This window comes from Chelmon rostratus, chromosome 16, assembly GCF_017976325.1.
Source record: "Chelmon rostratus isolate fCheRos1 chromosome 16, fCheRos1.pri, whole genome shotgun sequence".
In the NCBI taxonomy this organism is placed as follows: domain Eukaryota; kingdom Metazoa; phylum Chordata; class Actinopteri; order Chaetodontiformes; family Chaetodontidae; genus Chelmon; species Chelmon rostratus.
The window spans coordinates 8118130-8137366 of NC_055673.1; the positions used below are offsets into that span (position 1 = coordinate 8118130).

Below are 19237 nucleotides of genomic sequence, written 5' to 3' on the forward strand. Positions count from 1 at the left end.
AAAAAAACATTTAGCAAAGCACACAAACCGATATATATCTGAAATATAACAGCCCATTATATATTACAGACATATTTGTGAAAATTGGTGACACGTTTACAGTTTAGCTTTTATTTTTTTTCCTTTTGTAGCTAGATTAGATTAGTTTAGTAGCCACTTCCGCTTTGGCAACTTCCGAGGCGACAGCAGTAACTACTAGTTAGTGGCAACTTTTAGCTTTCTCTGGCGAGTGGGACCATGGACAGAATAAGTAAGTTGTGTCTTATTAAATGTCAAGTCATCTTATAAATGTATAATTTAAACGCGTTTCATCCTGCTAACACACCTCGCTTTTTTTAGCTTGTGTGATGATGTGGCTAATAGTGTAAGTTAGCCAGCTTGCTGTCAATCAGTGCTCCACTCTGCAGCCTCATGGGTTATAGATTTAATATTTAGCTAATCATTCAATGATTGTAAAAATGCCTGTTTACTCTTTCTTGAACGCTTACAGACAATTAAAGAATTAAAGTTAGCGTTAGCATTCATAGGGCGCATCTTCGTGGCTGCACCCTGCTTGGACGTGGACTAGCAGTTGGACTTTTTGTGTTTCTTTAGTCCATTCAGTCTCTTTATGTCTATTGTTGTTTCTCCCTCATCTTTGCAGATGTGCCCCCCGCGGGCCCCATGGACCTGCCGCTGTCCCTGCTGGAGATCGGATGCTCTGGCAGGTTTGAGCTCATCACACATCCCCTCCCCGGCCAGCCTTTACCTCCACAGAGCACGGTCAGTGTGGCGCAGGATGACTGTGTGTATTCACCCCTGTACTGCACTTAAGTTTGCTTTTGACGCACATGAGTGTTTCCATTTTCTGCTGCTTCATACTTGTGCTCAACAACATGTCAGAGGGAAATATTGTACTTTTTACTACATTTATCTGACAGCTGTAGTTACTAATCCAAAACATATAGTAAGCCCATAAAATATTATATATTAAAGGATTCAGCTATCCAACATTATGCAAAGCATCTTAATTTGCTTAATTATGGCTAATAATGTGAAAATGCTGCTTACACAGATGCATTTTCTCTGTTTACAATGTAATTTTACTTTTAATTCTTTGATAGTACTTCTGTATGTTTGCTTACATAAGTTTTTCAGTGCAGAAAGTATCGGTATCCATATCAGACTTTTAGTGTTATATTTCACATTGTTGCATTGTTTTTCTTTGCATCTGAATACTTCTTCCACCACTGCTGAGTTTTTCTACCGACAGTCAAAACTATACATTACTGATATACTTATTAATATCATCAAATAACCAATATGTGTCTGTACATTTGTGATTAGAAATAAATGTGTTTGCATGTTAGCAAATGACTTTAACATGTACACCACTTTGGATGTGCATTTGTAAGTTCACAAATGTATTATTTTAGTTTGAATTTTATTGTTTTGTGACAGAAAGAGTAGAGATAGAGTTTTGCAGATAGAGTACAGTGCTACTTTACCAGATAGTCGACAATCATGGGGGAATTAATGTGGGATTTGATGGTTACATGGTGTGCATCTGCCGACTCAGATGATCTGATCTTATCTTTCCCTCCACAGCTCCCCCATGGGCTTCCTCCCACCAGCCTGAGCCTGGAGACAGAAGTAGAGAAGCAGTTTTTACAGGACCCTTCCTGGCTTCCTATACACGACACAGACTTTGCCTTCCAGAAGTTTCTCAAGTATGTGTTCCAGTAAACAATGTTATTATTGCTAGTTAGATAATAAACAGTATTTTGAGAACATGCGCTTTAGGGTCTGTCAAGGATTCTGTTTCTTGGTATCGTAGACAATAATGTAATGTAACTGTAACTTAAAGTGTATAATTGATTTTTGTACACATTAATTAGCAGATGATAGACTTTATTAACCCCTTTACTCAATTTTAATTCTCTGCTTTTCTAGAAACAATAAGATGTTGTCTTAGAGGGGAATTAATCAAAGTAGCCAGTGTATGAAATAATAATTAGACATCATCTTCTCAGTTTTAACCATTAATCTTTGATATTTCGTGTTTCAATTTGATTCTGAAAGCCGAGGAACACTATGAAAGTTGTTAACTGCAAGGCAATTAGAACATATAATTTAAAATAATGTGCAGTATCTGGTGTTCAAACATCACGTAACAGAACTGTGACTAATGCTGAGCAGATAAAGATAAGATTTTCAACAAATTACGAGAATTACTTTCAATCAGACATTTTAAATGACTTTTTAGCATTTCATGTAGGATTTTTTAAATAACCGTTGTGTTGTCATTTTCACCAGAGTGACTCAGAGAGAAGTTAATGTAAACTCTCTCCTCAACTGCACTCCATCTCCACTTCACTCGGGTCTCTCTGTGGTCAGAGATCCAACCACAGGGATGCTGCTGGACTTCACAGAGGTAGCCCACAAACACACTGGCCCTCTTCCCACTGTACTGTGATTATTTGGATTCTGGGGAATTTTTGACTATTTTCTGATAAATAAATCGAGAAATTAATTGATAGATTAAGCGATAATGATAGTTGCAGCCCTGTTTCAAACACTGTCACAGAAATTGAATGGTCTCTTCCTGAGAAGACGATGTTTTGGTATAACTCTATTCCCTTTTTCATACTCAAGAATTTATCCATGTCAGTTCAAGGGAAAGCACCTGTTGTGTCACATTATACAAAGTAAAGATTAATTTAGAAACTTTTGGGTCTGTTTTTGTCATAAACCCACCTTCAGGTGTTACTGGAAAACACTGGCCTGTCAGCAAAGAACTCGCTTTCATTTCAACGCCAACCCGGACCTCCTTCAGAGAGCCTTCGAGGAAGCAACACCAACTTCCCCTTCCTCCCCGGTGAGATATGTTTGTTTCAAAGATTTTGTCCTTTATAATTTACATGGTCTTCCTTTAGGTCAGACGTTCGCAAGTGACAAATGTATATACAACATTTGTTCACAGGAGGAATGGAGGAGCTTAGTCTGGACCAAATCAAGACGAAATCAGAGCTGGAGGAGGACGTAGACTTTGAGAAAGGTGATTTTTATATATTTTGACTTGCAGTGTTGTAAAAGGATGGTGAGGCTTCTGCTGCTATTTCAGCACCTTCTGGTTTCATTTGTCATTTTTCTCCTCATAGATTTACTCAGAGTCCCACCTGGACTCAAAGCTGGGATGGACTTCACTGACAACGGTTAAACATCACACTTTCCTATTGAAAAGACTCCACAGGTGTTAAATGATAATCATCTAATTATTTTCTCTTTCTGTATTCCGAAGATGCCAAAGTGGCAAAGGCAGAGGTCAACCTCATGTCCCTCCTGTCCACACTGGATGACATCACTGATTTTCAACCTGAGGTAGAGGAGAAAGAGGAAAGCAAAGGAAGTGAAGAAGCTCCAAAGTTACCCAGAACAAACAGCCTTGAAGACCTGGGGATCAAGGTACTGCAGTGTGTTTGCTTGGTTTTGGTTCCACTGGAGAAATGGAGGAGAGTTGCAATTCAATTATGTGTAATATTGCTTAAATTGAACAATGCTGAAAAGATATCTGGATACATGGAGGAATTGTAGCTATGATTTTTAGGGTTATTGAATGCACATCATCACAGACTAACTGTTCAGATTGCAAAGGTGACATTTGGTCATAAGTGCACCAAAAAAGATGTAAATGCATTCCATAAAACGTTGAAGATCAAACACTATATGTCCAGAGGCTGAGCATACATGCTGAGGGCAGCTTTGTGTATTTTTTACTTAAAGAGACTACAGGGAGTTTTTAACTGGTTATAAAACAGTGTTAATACAATATTGATACTAGGAGAAGACTTTTCTTAAGAGAATTTTTGACGTTCTTTGTTTCACCAGCATCATATTACAGTTATTGGTCTTCTTCAGGGTATTTATGACACTAGCCGTCAGAAACACTACCGCCTTTGTCCACATGTGGCGCCAAAACCAACACAAAATGAAAGTTCCTCGCAGTTGCTTTTAAATAATCAAATTTCTCAGGGTGTGTCCACTTGATGTTCATTCTTGGATGTTCGCATGATGCAATTCACAGCTGAAAGTGTTATGCATAAATATGTGTGTGATATGACTCATGGTACGCTCTTCTGGCAGTTTTTAATCACTGCAGGCTGGTTAATTTTGCAAACTGACATCAGTCATAATGCAATGCATTCCTACCTTTTCCAAACCTCAGTAATACTGCAGTAGATACAACTTTAACTCCAGTCTGGTTTTCCTCCCCTTTCTTCAGGATGCTGTGTCATCTTCGTCTCCCTCAGAGAAAGGAAAAGATGAGAAAGCAAAGCCTAAAGAGAACCCAGAAGAAAATAAGAAATGGGCCATTCCTGTCAACGTAACTTCACCCTGTGATGATTTCTATAAACGCGTCCCCAACCCAGCTTTCAAGGTGCGTGTTCTAGAAATCAGTTAGCCAAAATATGATATAATGTCTGTTTGTTCTTTTGTATATGTGCAGTCTTCAAAATGTCACACTTCCCTCCCTATTTATTTGCTGCCTCTGTGTTTCTCGGTATGATGAATCATCTCATGAAAATCCTGTTGCTTATTGGCTGAGCATCCTGCGATAACTGATCTGTGTCCCTGCCCTCCTCTGCTCCAGTGGCCGTTTGATCTGGATGTTTTCCAGAAACAGGCTGTGCTGCGGCTGGAGGCTCACGACTCTGTGTTTGTAGCCGCACACACGTCAGCTGGCAAAACAGTGGTGGCCGAATACGCCATCGCCCTCTCCCAGAAACACATGACAAGGTGCGTAATTGTTGGTACAAATCAATTTCCCCGCTATGTGTCCAGGTGCAGCGGGCTAAACGCGCTTCCTGTAAAGGCTGAAGTCAGCAGGTTGTCTTTTGAAGTTTTTACTGGAAGCAACTGTGAGATCGGTGTTAAATAAAACAGTAATTCAGTGAGAACTTAAGATGAGACGACTGAGCCTTTCAAGGATGCCCCTTTCATACCCAATCATGATACTATCACCTGTTTACCTGTGGAATAATCAGGTGTTTTTGGAGCATTCCACAACTTTCCCAGTCTTTTATTGCTCCTGTCCCAACTGGTTTGAGAGATGTTGCTGCATCAAATTCAGAATAAGCAGATATTTACAAAAATCAAGCTGATGAGTTAAAACATTTAATATATTGTCTGAGTAGATTCCAACCTTTTTGAATCAGGCTCATACATCAACACTTATGATAAAAGCCCACAGATAAAATAACAAGGACAGTTAGAGATAAAAGATTTCATCAGTATTTGCTTGCTCATGGATGTCAGTAAAATGTCTGAACTGCTGTGGCGTTCTGCCAGCAGGGTTACTATCGCAACAGAATGTTCAGCTGAAAGTCAGCCAATAAAATTAAAGTATGCGTAGACGTTTTGTGTGGGTTCAGCATCAGGCGATCCTAGTTAAAATTAGTCTCTATACTTTTTGTGTGTCTCTGCTGCAAGGTTGTGGGAAGAGGCTTTAATGGGGACTCTGCAGTGGGAGGTGCATACACATATAGTGAGTTTTATACAAGTTTAAGTGAAAACGTTTTTGAGAAAATTCCATTCATAAAGTCACATTCTAATATAACACAGGCTGCATGAATATATTGTTACGCACATCAGACAATTCCGCACAAATTACAAACAGCCAAGGTGTAGTTTAACATGTCCAAAAGGCTGTCGCATACAGCACACAGGAACATATCTGAAAACACACAATATTTAACAGCACACATTATTTAAACCTGTGGCTCTGTGACAGGGCGGGACCGAATCACCGCAGCAAAGCAAGAAGTTTATTGATTTTCAGGGGGTGTTGCATTGCTCTTTAAGATCACCCTGTTTCATTTAAAGCACTGAAGTAAATGTGTCTCCACAGTGCTTCTGAGAATATTTGGATATCTCAGCATAAGCAGCATATTGTTGTAGTTGAGTGGATGTCAGTCGTTTTTAAAGGTGAGGAAAAAGCATTTTTTAGTTTAATCCGGTTTGTTTCGAAAGAGATTTAAAGATCTTGGGGAATTTTCTGGACTCAGAGGAGCAGGCAATCATGCAACATGTCCAAAACCTTGTGAATGGACTAATTAGAAATGCGATGTGAGGCCTGTGTGCTCGCACCTGCAGGGGAAGTGCGCTTCACTGCTCGACACATCTTAAACTTCAGCAACAGCTTGCTTTCTTTCAAGGTCTGATGAAGGCATGAAAAACCTCAGCTCATTAAAATCAAGTCTAGGCTGTGCGTCTGTCACTCTGAAGCGTTTCTGCTGCCTCTGCATGTCGTTATACCCGTTTCCTACGTAGTGTTTGAAGGAGGACTCCCAATTATCTTAACAGTATCTACATTTCCTTCGTCTTTTGTGTTTATTTTCTGCATGTGCATATATTCTGACTGTCTCTTGAATCTGGTGTTTTGGCAGGACCATCTACACCTCTCCCATCAAAGCCCTGTCCAATCAGAAGTTCAGGGACTTTAAGAACACCTTTGGAGATGTTGGACTCCTGACAGGCGACGTCCAGATCAGTCCTGAATCTTCATGTCTCATCATGACCACTGAGATCCTCAGGTACTCGGCCCGTTTGAAACGAATATTAAATTCATGTTTTTGATGAAAAAGAAAAAGAGCTGAAAGATATCTTGCTCTTGCGCTCTTTCAGGTCCATGCTTTACAACGGGTCAGAGGTCATCAGAGACCTGGAGTGGGTGATCTTTGACGAGGTCCACTACATCAACGACGCCGAGGTCAGGAGCTGCTTTCTGTGTCTCTCATTCGGCTAATTGACTGCTGGAAGTCGATATTAACGGGTTTTCCTCTCCTCTGCCGTCCCTTTGTTTTTCCTCAGAGAGGGGTTGTGTGGGAGGAGGTTTTGATTATGCTTCCCGATCACGTCAGTATCATTCTGCTCAGCGCCACAGTGCCAAACGCTCTGGAGTTTAGCGAGTGGATCGGGTAGGTGCGCCACATCGGCTGAGTATTAGAGAGCCTCTTGTGGTGGCGTTTGACAAAATAGCTTTTAATATTAATTGCATTTTTGGTATCTTTTCCCACTCTCCCGCATCAATTTTTTATTCCTAGTCGTATAAAGAAGAGGCACATTTACGTGATCAGCACAATGAAGAGACCTGTGCCTTTGGAGCATTACCTGTACACTGGAAACAGCACCAAGACTCAGAAAGAGATGTTCCTGCTGGTGGATGCTGTGGGCAACTTCCTCACTAAAGGGTACAGCTTTCGTCTCCTCAGCAGCAGTGTGCTACTTCTGCAGATGGTTGTTATTTTAGTCACAGTGAAAGATATTAAAGTGGTTTCTCACAGAGGGAGTTTGTTGTTCAGGTACTATGCAGCTGTTGACGCCAAGAAGGAGCGCACCAGCAAGCACGCCCAATCATTTGGCACGAAGCACACTCCTCACAACACCACAGCTAGTCAGGTAATTCCCTTCCCTTCTCCTCTGTCACCTCACTTCTTTTTGACGTTGCTCTAACAACACCCTCGCGCTTCATGCTCCTCCAGGACCGAGCGGTGTGGCTCACCCTCCTGCACTTCCTGTCCCAGCGGCAGCAGACGCCGGTGGTTGCGTTCACCTTCTCTCGGACGCGCTGCGACGAGAACGCCCGCTCGCTGGACTCCATGGACCTGACCACCTCCATCGAGAAGGCCGAGATCCACTCGTTCTTCCAGAAGAGCCTGAGCCGGCTCCGAGGAGGAGACCGACAGCTGCCTCAGGTAAAGGACGGCCTGCGCTGCCTTTAAATTTTCTCCCGTCAGGGTTTTATTATGGGCAGCAGAGAAAGACAGCTCCCCAAGGTCCAATGTATTGATCACAAGGGAAGGCTAGGAAAAAGATTGACTGTTTTGGCAGCGTGTAAACTGCACTGGCAACTAATGTGTTGTTGGCTACAATTGAAACTGAAAATGGTGAGAATGTTCTCACTCTTCTAATCGTTTTTCAGAGCTCTAAAAACACACCTACACTACCTGCTCAGCACCAGGTGTCATACAGACCAGGTTTATGACTAGCTGGTGGACACGAAAACAGAGCTTAAAGAAGAAAGGAATATTGACATTGACAGTTTCAAGTTTGTGTTTTGCAATCACGTCCTTGGTACAAGCAAGTGTCTATACGGACAAGCAGTTTGGTGACTTTTGAGCAGATAATTTCCTGTGAATATTGTACCAGAGATGAGTTTTGCTGCTAGTTTTAGGAACCTTTTATTCGATTCTCTGTCTGTACTATAGATTTTTTTTAACATACTTAATAGGCTCTTTTTTTTTTGATAAATTTAGTGTTTTTCTCCCTGATGCTTGGCTGTCGTTCTAGTGATTTAAAGCGTAGGAAGCATTGATAAAACAACAGATAACACAAGCGCCAATGAAACTTTTACACCTTAGAAATACATCAAAACAGATAAAACTCATCATAACAGTCTTTTAAACAAACAAAACCACTCGTCCATTTCAAGTCAGAGTGAAAAGGCATGCATGGCCCTTTGTGACGAGGGCTGACACATGTACCTGAATGCAGCGTAGCCTCAAAGTTGTATCAACAATCAAATATGTGACGCTCGCTTAAAAATGCCATGTTTAGATCTTGCTCATGAGGGACCTGTTGAAGAGGGGAATAGCCGTCCATCACAGCGGGATCCTGCCAATACTGAAGGAGGTCACTGAGATGCTCTTCTCTCGAGGTCTCGTGAAGGTGAGCCGGACGAGAGAAGATATCAAATACCAGCGTTTTTTAAAATTACAACTGCGCTATCAAAATGCAGATCACATGTCGGCCCACAGATGGTTAAAACAAAACTTCTGCACCTTCCTTTCATCTCCCAGGTGCTGTTCGCCACCGAGACATTTGCAATGGGAGTGAACATGCCTGCCAGGACCGTGGTGTTCGACAGCATCAGGAAACACGACGGGACCGGCTTTAGAAATCTGCTGCCAGGTTTGGTGCTCTCCGTCTCCGCGCCGCGTTTCCTCTCTTTCATCTGAGGCAGCATTTATTATGCTCTTTCATCTCTGAGGGTGAATCGCAGTTGAAGAAAACCGCAGTATTTTGATATCTCTTTTATGTTTCGAACCGCACTCGCAGGTGAGTACATTCAGATGGCGGGCAGGGCAGGCAGGAGAGGCCTGGACGCCACGGGCACCGTCATCATTCTGTGTAAAGCCGGAGTTCACGAGATGGCGGATCTGCATGCCATGATGCTGGTGAGGCCCTCCATGTTTCAGTGCCTGCCACATTTATGTATATTTTGCTCTGTATTAAATCTGTTTCTGCAGGTTTCTGGTCAATGTTGCAAGATCTGTATAATCTCTTAAAGCAGAGCTCAGCCTCCTGTTTATTTGGGCCGTGTTTCAAGGAAGATGTAGCTGGGTTATTCATTTAACATTTAATTACACAGTTGAGTGGGTTATTTTAATTTGCTTTCCCTCTGTGCCAGTTGGGAGAGGAGTGTTTGGATTTCAATGCCACTTTATTTCTGGTAGGATCTTTATCTCCCTGACTAAAATGTACACATGTGCAGATGTGTAAATTATGTTTTCTGCTGCACTCTTTCCGGTCATTGTAAAGTCAAAAATCGGCAAGCCATCCCAGAAAATGACCAAAACCAACAATGAATTGATTTTAAGTGTTGCCTGTGTATTCCTCTGTGTCAGTTTTAGGACATTATTTTGCCCTTTTTCTAAATAGGAAACTGCATGTTTCTGACTGTTTTGAAAGATTTATGTCCTCAGCAGGAACAAATGGGGCTGAGAGCCACAGACCGGCTACAGAGGCCGGAAAGTATTGAGAGACAGACGAACACATTGTTGGTTTTGGTCTTTTTGGGTGATTTGTTGACAATAAGAAAACCCATGGAATAACTCCAGCCTCCTCCTTTAACTCCAGGTTGCTTGACTGGAGCTGCTCAGCTGTTAGAGCCAGTTGACAGAAATATAATAGAAATATAATCTTCAATTATTTTAATTTTAAGACAGGGAGAAAATGCTAAATATTCTCGAGTTTGTCATTTTGTCTAAATGTCATATCTTTGGAATTGGAATATTTTTTGGTGTTGGATTGTTGGTTGGATAAAAAAACATTTTTAACATTTTGACTATTAACTATCGCTCCTTCACTTGCTAATGAGTTTGTGCAGATTTTCTTTATTGATGTTCTACATCAAACAATCTGCGCACTAATAAATGGGGATATTGAATGAAACTGTGTTGCCTGGAGACAACGTACCTATCATGGCTATATATAGGAAAGTCTTACCTTTTAGTCTTGCACTGACTTTCCTTTGAATGACTCATCCTCTCGGCCTGGCTCAGGGTAAACCGACCATCCTCCAGTCCCAGTTCAGACTCACCTACACTATGATCCTCAACCTGCTGCGAGTCGAAGCCCTCCGTGTGACCGACATGATGAGGAGGAGCTTCTCTGAAAATCACAGGGACACTCAGGTAACATAGACCAGCAGAACATAACAGGTTTGATACCAAATGCTACGCTGCACATGCAAGGTTTATCATGGAACATGAAAACAATACACGCAGTTAAAAGAAGGAATAAAAATTCAGTTTTTCTGTTTTGTTTTGTTTTTTCTTCTTTTTTTGGTTTTCCTGTTTTGTTTGCTTTTTGAAGGAAATGTTAGAAGAGGCTGTTAAATCTAGTCTTCAGCACCCTCTAAACTTTCTACCCCCTACCCGAACAAGTGTCTGTATCCAATCCCTACTTTCATCTTTGACTCTACCTCTTTATTTTCTACCCCCTACCCGAACCAGGGTTTGTATTCCCATCCCGCTTTTATTGGTGCAGTTGGTGAGAGGCAGGGGTAGATGATGGTAGTGCGGCACTTGGCAGTTACATGTGGCATCTAGGCCTGTGGTAGCATTGTAGCAGCTAACAATAGCTAAAGCGGTGGTAGTATGATAGTATCTTAGCAGCTAGCATCGGCATCTAGCAGTTAACATTAACAGTATAGGTGAATCTAGCTGTATTGTCTTCTTCTGTTCTTCTTAGCTGTTAGCGGTTAGCATTAGCATTAGCTAAATGGTAGCATCAGTACTGTATTGTCTTCTTCTGTTCTTCTTAGCAGTTAGCATTAGCATTAGCTAAATGGTAGCATCGGTACTGGCCAATACCTGGAGCATCTCCTAAACAGGCCTGGGTCAGTTGAACGTGGCAGTCCTGTGTGGATTGTGTAGGAGCAGTGTGGACTGGCACTAGGGGGGGTGACTCTGGGACGCCGGAGTTCACCGCCTAGCCTCCTGGAGGTGTCGTGGGACTAAGTAGGCGAAACACCGTTGTGACCCCCAGAGACGTGTTAGGAATCACTGCTCTTTGGCATGCATAGAGGCAGATTAGGGGTCCAAGGTTCTTCACTGAGAATGAATCTTCTTTTTGAGCACAAGTATCTTGTGTTTAAATACAGGTACAGGTACAGGTTTTCTGTACAGTTTCAGTTTTGTGTCATATTCATTACTCTTCCTTCTCCTCTTCCTCCTGCTTGTAGGCCCACGAGAAGAGGATTGGCCACCTGAAGCAGACGTTGTCCTCCCTGCCTTCTCTGGACACAGAAGGCCAGCTGTCCGACCTGTTGCCTTACTACCACACCATGACAGAGCTGCGAACCACCACGGAGGCCCTGCAGGTATAAAACGCACACGTATGCTCAACAAAGATCAAACTCATCCCGCCTTAATCCTGCTGCATTTCCTCCCTGCTGTCTCTGGTCTCAGCGTGCTATTCTGGAGTCTGTCAACGGGCTGAAAGCTCTGTCTGTGGGCCGAGTCGTGGTGGTGAACAAGCAACAGCATCTCAACGCCCTGGGAGTTATTCTACAGGTAGGTGTGTGTGTGTGTGTGTGTTCGTGTGTGTTTGAACAGTAGCAGAAGATGAAGACATAAACACTCAGCAGGCCTGTCTTAGCTGCTGTCTAAAATCCTGCAAATTGAACACATGTTGCAGGGCGGCCTGCTGTGCTGAGCCTGAAATGACATTTATTTATTTTGACGGTACACTTAAAGGTAACATTCTGTCTTCAGCTTGTGCAAAATAAAACATAGCACGGATGTTCTGCATTAAGCATTTCCATCTGTTATTGGTTTATGTATTTTTAATTAATCTTTATTTAACTCTCTAGTGTTGGAAGCATCTTGTGCAAGGGAGTCTTGGCATGCAATGGCTGCATTAAACAACAAAACAATACAAAATCAGGAAACCAATAAAACAAGACATAAAGGCGCTATATGTAGGAACTGCTGCTCAATATACTCTTTTCTGTAGCTGTCTTTTTGCTGTAGCTACTAGCTGCTGTTAGCTCAGTTAGCAGGCAGCTAGCCCTGTAGAACACGGCCGAATCAGGACCAAACGCAGCCCCAGAGAACCAAAGGAGGCCAGTCTGACGACAGGGACCACAGTGCTGAGCCCTGGGCAGACAGTAAGAGGTTGTAGCTGTTGTTTTGGCCAGATTTTCACAGGGATCACTCAGTAATCAGGCAGAACAGCTAGAACTCTGGATTCCTGTTAGTGGCGCCCCTGTTATTTACTTTTCAAGATTTATCTTTAAAGAAATAGATAAGGAACATATTGGTACATACAGGTCAGCAGGTGAAATAATCAGACATTTATACAGAATCGTGAGGGCCGTGTGAGTCTGGAGCCTATCCCAGAATGCACTGGGCACACCAACGCAAACATCTGCTGGCGGTTTAGAGTTTTGATATCACTCAACCTGCCTGCCATCAGACTGCGGAGGAAAACCGGACAAACAGATCGAGGAAACGTTTAAACTCCGAACAGAAATGGCAAGTTGGGTTCAAGCCGTGTTGCTTTGAGGCAGCAGCACTTGTTCCTACCCCTGTCTTCTCTCCACAACAGGTGTCCAATGACTCTGTAAATCGCACCTTCACATCTCTCATCATCTGCGAGAAGGGCAATGAGGAAGGGGAAGGAAAAGACAACAGCAGCAATGCTTTCCCTCACCTCTACAACAAAGCTCTCTTCATACCTGAAGGTTGGTGGACAAACAGACTGATACTGACACACGAACTCTGTTTTCTCTCATTATTTCTACACATTTATCAAAACCACCCACACACATTTAAAATCCCATAATTTTGCTTTCTAAGCGTGTCTGACATCCCACCATGTGTTTTTGTCAGGCCCTTGCAGCCACACGGTTCAGAAGTTGAAGCTTCAGGACATCTCAGCCATCACAGTGAAAACCCTCAAAGTGATTCCAGACAGGATCATCGACAACTACAACAAGAGGCAACAGCCACGATTCAGGTTTGTGATTGAGCTTGGATCCTGTAAAGACGATGCCTCGCAGTGTGCAATACGTGTTCTCAGGGTGCCTCAGACCCCATAATCACCTCCCAGAAACCACATTTAACCTTTGCGGTTCTGTTACTGTTACTGCATATTTGAGAAGCTTAATTTAAAGGTGTCATAAAAATTAAGAATCTGATTAATAGTTGATAGGTCGCAGGTGGACGAAATTATACGTCATTAAAGAGGAAAATATTAATCACATGTTTGAACATGTTTTAAGCTTAATTTTTCATCTCCACGTGAAGAGAGACGCCAAGCGCATTTACGCACGAGGCACAGCAGCCTATCTTCATTGATTATTTAAGTTGTTGGAGTAAAGCAGCCATCATCTAGATAAATCCTGAACTCCATCAGAGCAGAAGCTGAAAGTTTAATTCTGTTTCATCTGTCTTGTCAAGATTATAACAACATTATACAGTTTTTAGTTTTGCTGCTTAAATTGCTGCCGGCGACATTACTGTGTATAACCCTGTGTCGCCTTCCAATGAGCTCTTTATATCTACTGAGGGAGCAGGTCCTCATCCACAGAGTCCGCCATATTTCTGCAGTAGCCCATAACAGACAAAACAAACGCTGACTCTAGAGAGCTTTTGGTGTGTTTTTAGCAGCAACCATATTGGAGGGTGAGGCGAGGGGACTTCAGGTGGTTGAAATCTGGCACCCCACTAAATCCTGCACACTGGACCTTTAAAGAAAACACTCATATCAATACAACTGGAAAACAAATCATCTGGAAAGCTCACGCTGCTCGACATAATTTAAAGGGCAGTAATGTCCCTGCAGGTGCGGGTCTCTAATTCGGAGAAAATAATTTGTTTGGGTGGGTGGCAGGTGGATGATTTATACGCACCTATCACTGGCGTCAGTGAAGGCAGTGAAGAAGAACACTGCCTGCGAGTAGCAGACAATGCAGGATTCAAGTTTTTTTACAAATTTAGCTTTGCAAATGTTTTACAGAGAGGAGATGCATCAAAACGTTTGCTAGACTGCAAGGATACACACTGTTATGTGTTATTGTACAGCTAATGGGATTGAATGGCTGGCAGGCCTTCTGTGAACTGGAAAATATCAATAAATGTAAACGTAATGCTAAACTAACTCGTAACTCTGTGGAAGTAATTCCACCTGTAAGCTTGTCGGCGGGTGTTTCACACACTTGTGCCTTATGAGGACCGGTGTTATAACAAAGGGTTAATGAGGTTTTTCTCCTTTCTGCCTTGTAAGGCTGTGTGTTTGCCTGTTTTTGGCGTCATGCTCTATCACCACAGATTTCTTTTTTGTTCATCATGTATATTATATCCAAAAAACTTTTATTTATGCTATGTAATTATGTTACTGTTTACTTTTTTATAAAAATTCTCCCTTACTGTCCACTTTTTGCCCCCCTCTGGCCCTTCAGGCTCGACCCTCCTGGCCAAGCCATCTCCACGGCGACCCAGGAGCTCCTGCGGTTGGCCGAGGCCAGCCCCGACGGCATACCGAGCCTCGACCCCGTGAACGACCTCCAGCTGAAGAGCGTGGACGTGGTGGAGGACTCCATGAGGCTGCGCGTGCTGCAAGACAGCCTCAGAGAGTTCAACTGCATCCACTCGCCCACGTTCGCAGAGCAGGTGTGTGTCTGTCTGTGTGCGTGCGTGCGTGCGTGCGTGCGTGCGTGCGTGCGTGTGTGTGTGTTACTGGTTGATGTGTTTAATCACTGAGGCAGTCCTTGACAAAAGAGCTCTCTGTAAGTTGTTTGTGGGAGTTATTTTAATTTTTGAGCTGTTGCAGATAAATGAAAGTTTTTTTTTGACTGTTTGTTAATAAAGACATCTAATAATTCTTTTGTGCAGCAATTGCATATTTATGCAGCTGATTAACATCACACCCTTACATAAGACACTTGCAGTTGTCCCCTTTTGATGCCTCCTCTCATTTCTTTCTTTTCATTCCAGCATCAGCTTCCTTTTATCCCGCCATCGTTCCTCCTCTAGTTTCACAATAATAGCATCAAACTCCGCCACAAGATTTTTGCTTTTGTGTTGTGTATCCTGTCTTCCTGGCAGCCTCGCAGAGGAGATAAGATGCGAGAATCGAAACCGGCTGTTTCTATAATTACCCGTATAGGCTCATAGCTGCAGCTCATTGCTGTCTCACAGGCACAGCGTGCCATTCAAGCCATCTCGCGCACGCAAGCGCTCTCGCTGCCCGGCAAGATAACAAGATCTCACTTGCATTGTCACTGTGTCCTCTCATCAACGTATTCACACTTCCTGTCTTTATGCAGCATTGTCGGTATTACAAAGCAGCGGTTAATGCAGTATGCTCTGCAATGCAAGCTGTTAGTGTACAGTAATTGGCCTCGGTGGGTTTAGGGAACAAATTCGGAAAGCGAATCCTCTGTGCTGTCAATGAGAGTACAACACGCAGCATTTTCCTCTCTGTCACAATGCTGTGTTGGTTTCTTTTTTGGTTGCACTGAAATCAGGTCAAGTGCTGCACAACTGCTGTTGTATACTCAAGTAACCACGGGGTGTGTGTGTGTGTGTGTGTGTGTGTGTGTGTGTCTGTGTGTGTGTGTGTTTCAGTTTGCTCGGGTTAAGGAGAGGATGAGCGTGCAGGAGGAGCTGGACAGGCTGCTGTTCCTGGTGTCGGACCAGTCTCTGTCTCTGCTACCCGAGTACCACCAGAGGATCAAGGTTTGGATCTGACGTTTGACTCGCCGTCCTGACCCGTTTCTGTCAGGGCGATTTTATTTTTCAGAATGAGGTCACTTCAGTCCTACATAGTTAGATTTATTCATTTAAAGAGAAACCTCTGACCTGAGTCATGTCTCTGAGAAGGCTAATTCTCATTTGACTTATGTTTTAAAGGATTCACATTTACATTTAGGCCTGTAGCTCATCCCTGCTTATACACATGACAGCCTCATGAAGTCGCGTGTCAGTTTCTTAAACCCTGGTCTGGACTCCAGGTGAGGCCTGCAAATCGCATCAATTTTCATTGATTAATTTAGCATCAGAATATCTGAAACATCCTCATCCTAAATTCCCACAGACCAAGATAATGTCTTTAAATTACTTGCTTTGTCTGATCAACTGGTGACGTTTGTTGCAGCTCTCTTCATCACCAATCTGCTGTTTCTAATAAAAAAAAATCCTTAAAGATTAATAATAAGAAAAAACAAAAACATTTCAAAATCTGAAGATATTCAATTTACAATCAAGCTGGAACTAGCCAATATTTAGCATTTTTGCTTAAAAAAAGACTTAAATTAAATATCGATTTTCAAAATTGTTGCTGTACTAGAAGCCTGAACTGACCAGGGCTGCAACTAACAATTATTTCCGCTGTTAATTAATCTGCTGATTATTTTCTCGATCAATCGATTACTTGTTTCGTCTGTAAAATGTCAGAAAATGGTGAAAACTGTCATTCAGTTTTTCTCAAAGCTCAAGATGACGTTCTCAAATGTTCTTCTGGTAACTGTCATAGAGAAAATATCCACATTTAAGGGGCTGGATTCAGAGAATTTGGACAGTTTCTTCTTAAAAAGTTACTCAAACCAATTAATTGATTAATTGCATCTCTAAAATTTAACCCCCACAGTTAAAAGTAATTGTAATTGTTTTTTGTCAGTGAGTATGAGTAAGTCCATGTTGCAGAAGGGATATGATTCAGTCAGGCGACAGTGACTTCAGCCTATAAACGTTTTCCCATTTTTAATTGAGCGCCGTCAGATTCAGCTCTGTTGATCCTGAACAAATGCACTCAGAGGTCCGTTTCCCCGCCGGTCCGCCTCAGGTGCTGCAGTCCCTCCAGTACGTTGACAGCAGCGGGGCGGTGCAGCTGAAAGGCCGCGTGGCCTGTCAGATCAGCAGCCACGAGCTGCTGCTGACCGAGCTGCTGTTCGAGAACGTCCTGAGCCCGCTGGCGCCCGAGGAGAGCGCCGCCCTGCTGTCCTGCTTGGTCTTCACACAGAACACGCAGGTGGAGCCGCATATTACCAACACGCTGCAGGAGGTAAGGAGGGTTTTTTTTTTGTTCGTTTGAGCAGGTTTATTCTGGCTTGCATCTCATGAAAAGCTCAGATATTAAAGCGACAGTGGGCGCGCGTGTGCTGACATACTGTACAGGCTTTGCCTCCTCCATGGGTGACTCACACACACTCACTCACGTTATATTACATTGTTCTTGTGCGGATCTGATGCATGACATCCTCGCCCTGCAGAAAGGACAACAAGGGCACTTCACCTGACTCCCCCCAGTCACTCACTCACTCTTTAATTCGCTGTTACGACTGTCTCTGTGTCCGTGTGTGGTCTGAACTGCCCCTGATACACGAAAGTGCTTTATGAGCGCCTGAATTAGTGATGACCCAAGCTCTGTAGACCTACGACAGCTGAGCAGACACACCACGCCACGAATCCGTGAAACAGGTTTTCTGGACGTAAATGACAAAGCCAGCAATGTTAACGCCAAGAGGCCAGAGAGTGATGCATTTAAGGGCTGCCTCTAAAACTAAAATCTCTGCTTTTCAGGCTAAACTCACTCTTTCTTGTCTGCTCATGCACAGCCGTCCCTCTCTCTCTCTCTTTCAGGGCATCGATCGGGTGCTGTCAGTGGCCCAGCGTATCGGAGAGCTGCAGAGGGATTGTGGGATACCACAGACAGCTGAGGAGTTCGTTGGCCAGTTCAAGTTTGGCCTGACAGAAGTGGTGTACTGCTGGGCCAGAGGCATGGTGAGGTTCAGCTCTTGTACTGTCGCACTTGATTTTGAGCCTGGTGTTCACATGCCGTCTGTATCCAGATGAGAAAAAATCTGTTAAAGGGGAACTCCATGTTATCTCAACTATATTTGACCTCAAAATTCATTCAGATTTGGCTTAACTGTCCTTAAATGAAACAAGTTCTTCCCCTGTGAAGAAAGGCAGACTTTTTTGTGCTGAAAGAAAATTTAAAACACATATTTGAACACCACAAATTCTCTTAAATCACCAGTAGTTGCCACTCAGGGATGAATACTGCATAAAGCCCATTGTTTTGAGCCACAGTCCACATTTATCCTACCATATGATTATGCTTTTATTATTAGCTTGAATGGTTTTATTACAGAATGTGTAGTTCCCCTCTGGATGTGTGCTACTGTACTTACTGTACCTGCTTGCATTGCATCGTCCACCACCTCACGTCTCACCCCGTCCCTCCTCTGTCTCACTCCCGCCGTCCCATCGCAGCCGTTTGCGGAGATCGCCCAGCTGACAGACGTCCAGGAGGGCACGGTGGTGCGCTGCATCCAGCGCCTGGACGAGGTGCTGAAGGAGGTGCGGCAGGCCGCCCGCATCGTGGGAGACTCCGTCCTGGGGAGCAAGATGGAGAAGGCCTCGCTGGCCATCCGCAGGGACATCGTCTTCACCGCCTCCCTGTACACCCACTGAGAGGTGGAGGGCGAACGGCGCCTGCAGCCAAGTGTTTCTTTGTGCGAAAGGTGTGAGAAAGATGGAGATGTACGGGGGAGGTAAAGAGACGCTATATGTGCCTACAAAACATGTTTACATGAAAATTCCTGAACAGGAAGACGGGAATGATTTTAACAAACAGACCAAACTGTGCGGGAGTGAACATGACATCTGTAATTTATTGTACAGTAATAAAATCTGTATCCCAGAAACATGATGCACTGTCCTTCTTTTCTCAGATATTTGCAGAAATTCAAATTATTCGGCTGCATGCATCACTGACAGTCTATTCCCCTGCCTCCTCATTGGGGGGTATCATCTGAGGACAGCTTGTGTGAGAGGGAAAACTGAGGTGGTGAAACGTCACGCGAGGAAAGACGCGCGTGGCTCTCTGTCGAGCTGTGATGGGATGTTCCAGAGCGGTGCACGAGCGCTCCCCCAGTCCGGGCTGTCGCTTTAAGACAACGATA

General features: G+C 43.4%; 1 protein-coding gene across 1 annotated transcript; it reads left to right on the forward strand.

Moving 5' to 3' along the window:
* Positions 1–164: 164 nt before the first annotated feature.
* On the forward strand, positions 165–18971 carry skiv2l (SKI2 homolog, superkiller viralicidic activity 2-like). The gene is made up of 29 exons (XM_041955026.1): positions 165–250; positions 644–762; positions 1588–1709; positions 2296–2413; positions 2743–2857; positions 2963–3037; positions 3141–3194; positions 3281–3444; positions 4262–4417; positions 4631–4776; positions 6426–6572; positions 6664–6748; positions 6850–6956; positions 7083–7229; positions 7341–7437; positions 7521–7733; positions 8596–8706; positions 8838–8949; positions 9097–9215; positions 10323–10454; positions 11507–11644; positions 11733–11837; positions 12874–13009; positions 13158–13284; positions 14729–14939; positions 15897–16007; positions 17113–17331; positions 17910–18050; positions 18546–18971. The coding sequence occupies exons 1-29, from the start codon at positions 238–240 to the stop codon at positions 18744–18746; spliced, it is 3741 nt and encodes a 1246-aa protein (XP_041810960.1). The 5' UTR covers positions 165–237; the 3' UTR covers positions 18747–18971.
* The last annotated feature ends 266 nt before the right edge of the window (positions 18972–19237 follow it).

What these genes read in the sequence shown, in the direction of transcription:
- skiv2l (XM_041955026.1), top strand. An exon ending in GAGACCGACAGCTGCCTCAG is followed by an intron (nt 7,734 to 8,595) that starts GTAAAGGACGGC and finishes TGCCATGTTTAG; the next exon opens with ATCTTGCTCATGAGGGACCT. An exon ending in AAAATCACAGGGACACTCAG is followed by an intron (nt 10,455 to 11,506) that starts GTAACATAGACC and finishes TCCTGCTTGTAG; the next exon opens with GCCCACGAGAAGAGGATTGG.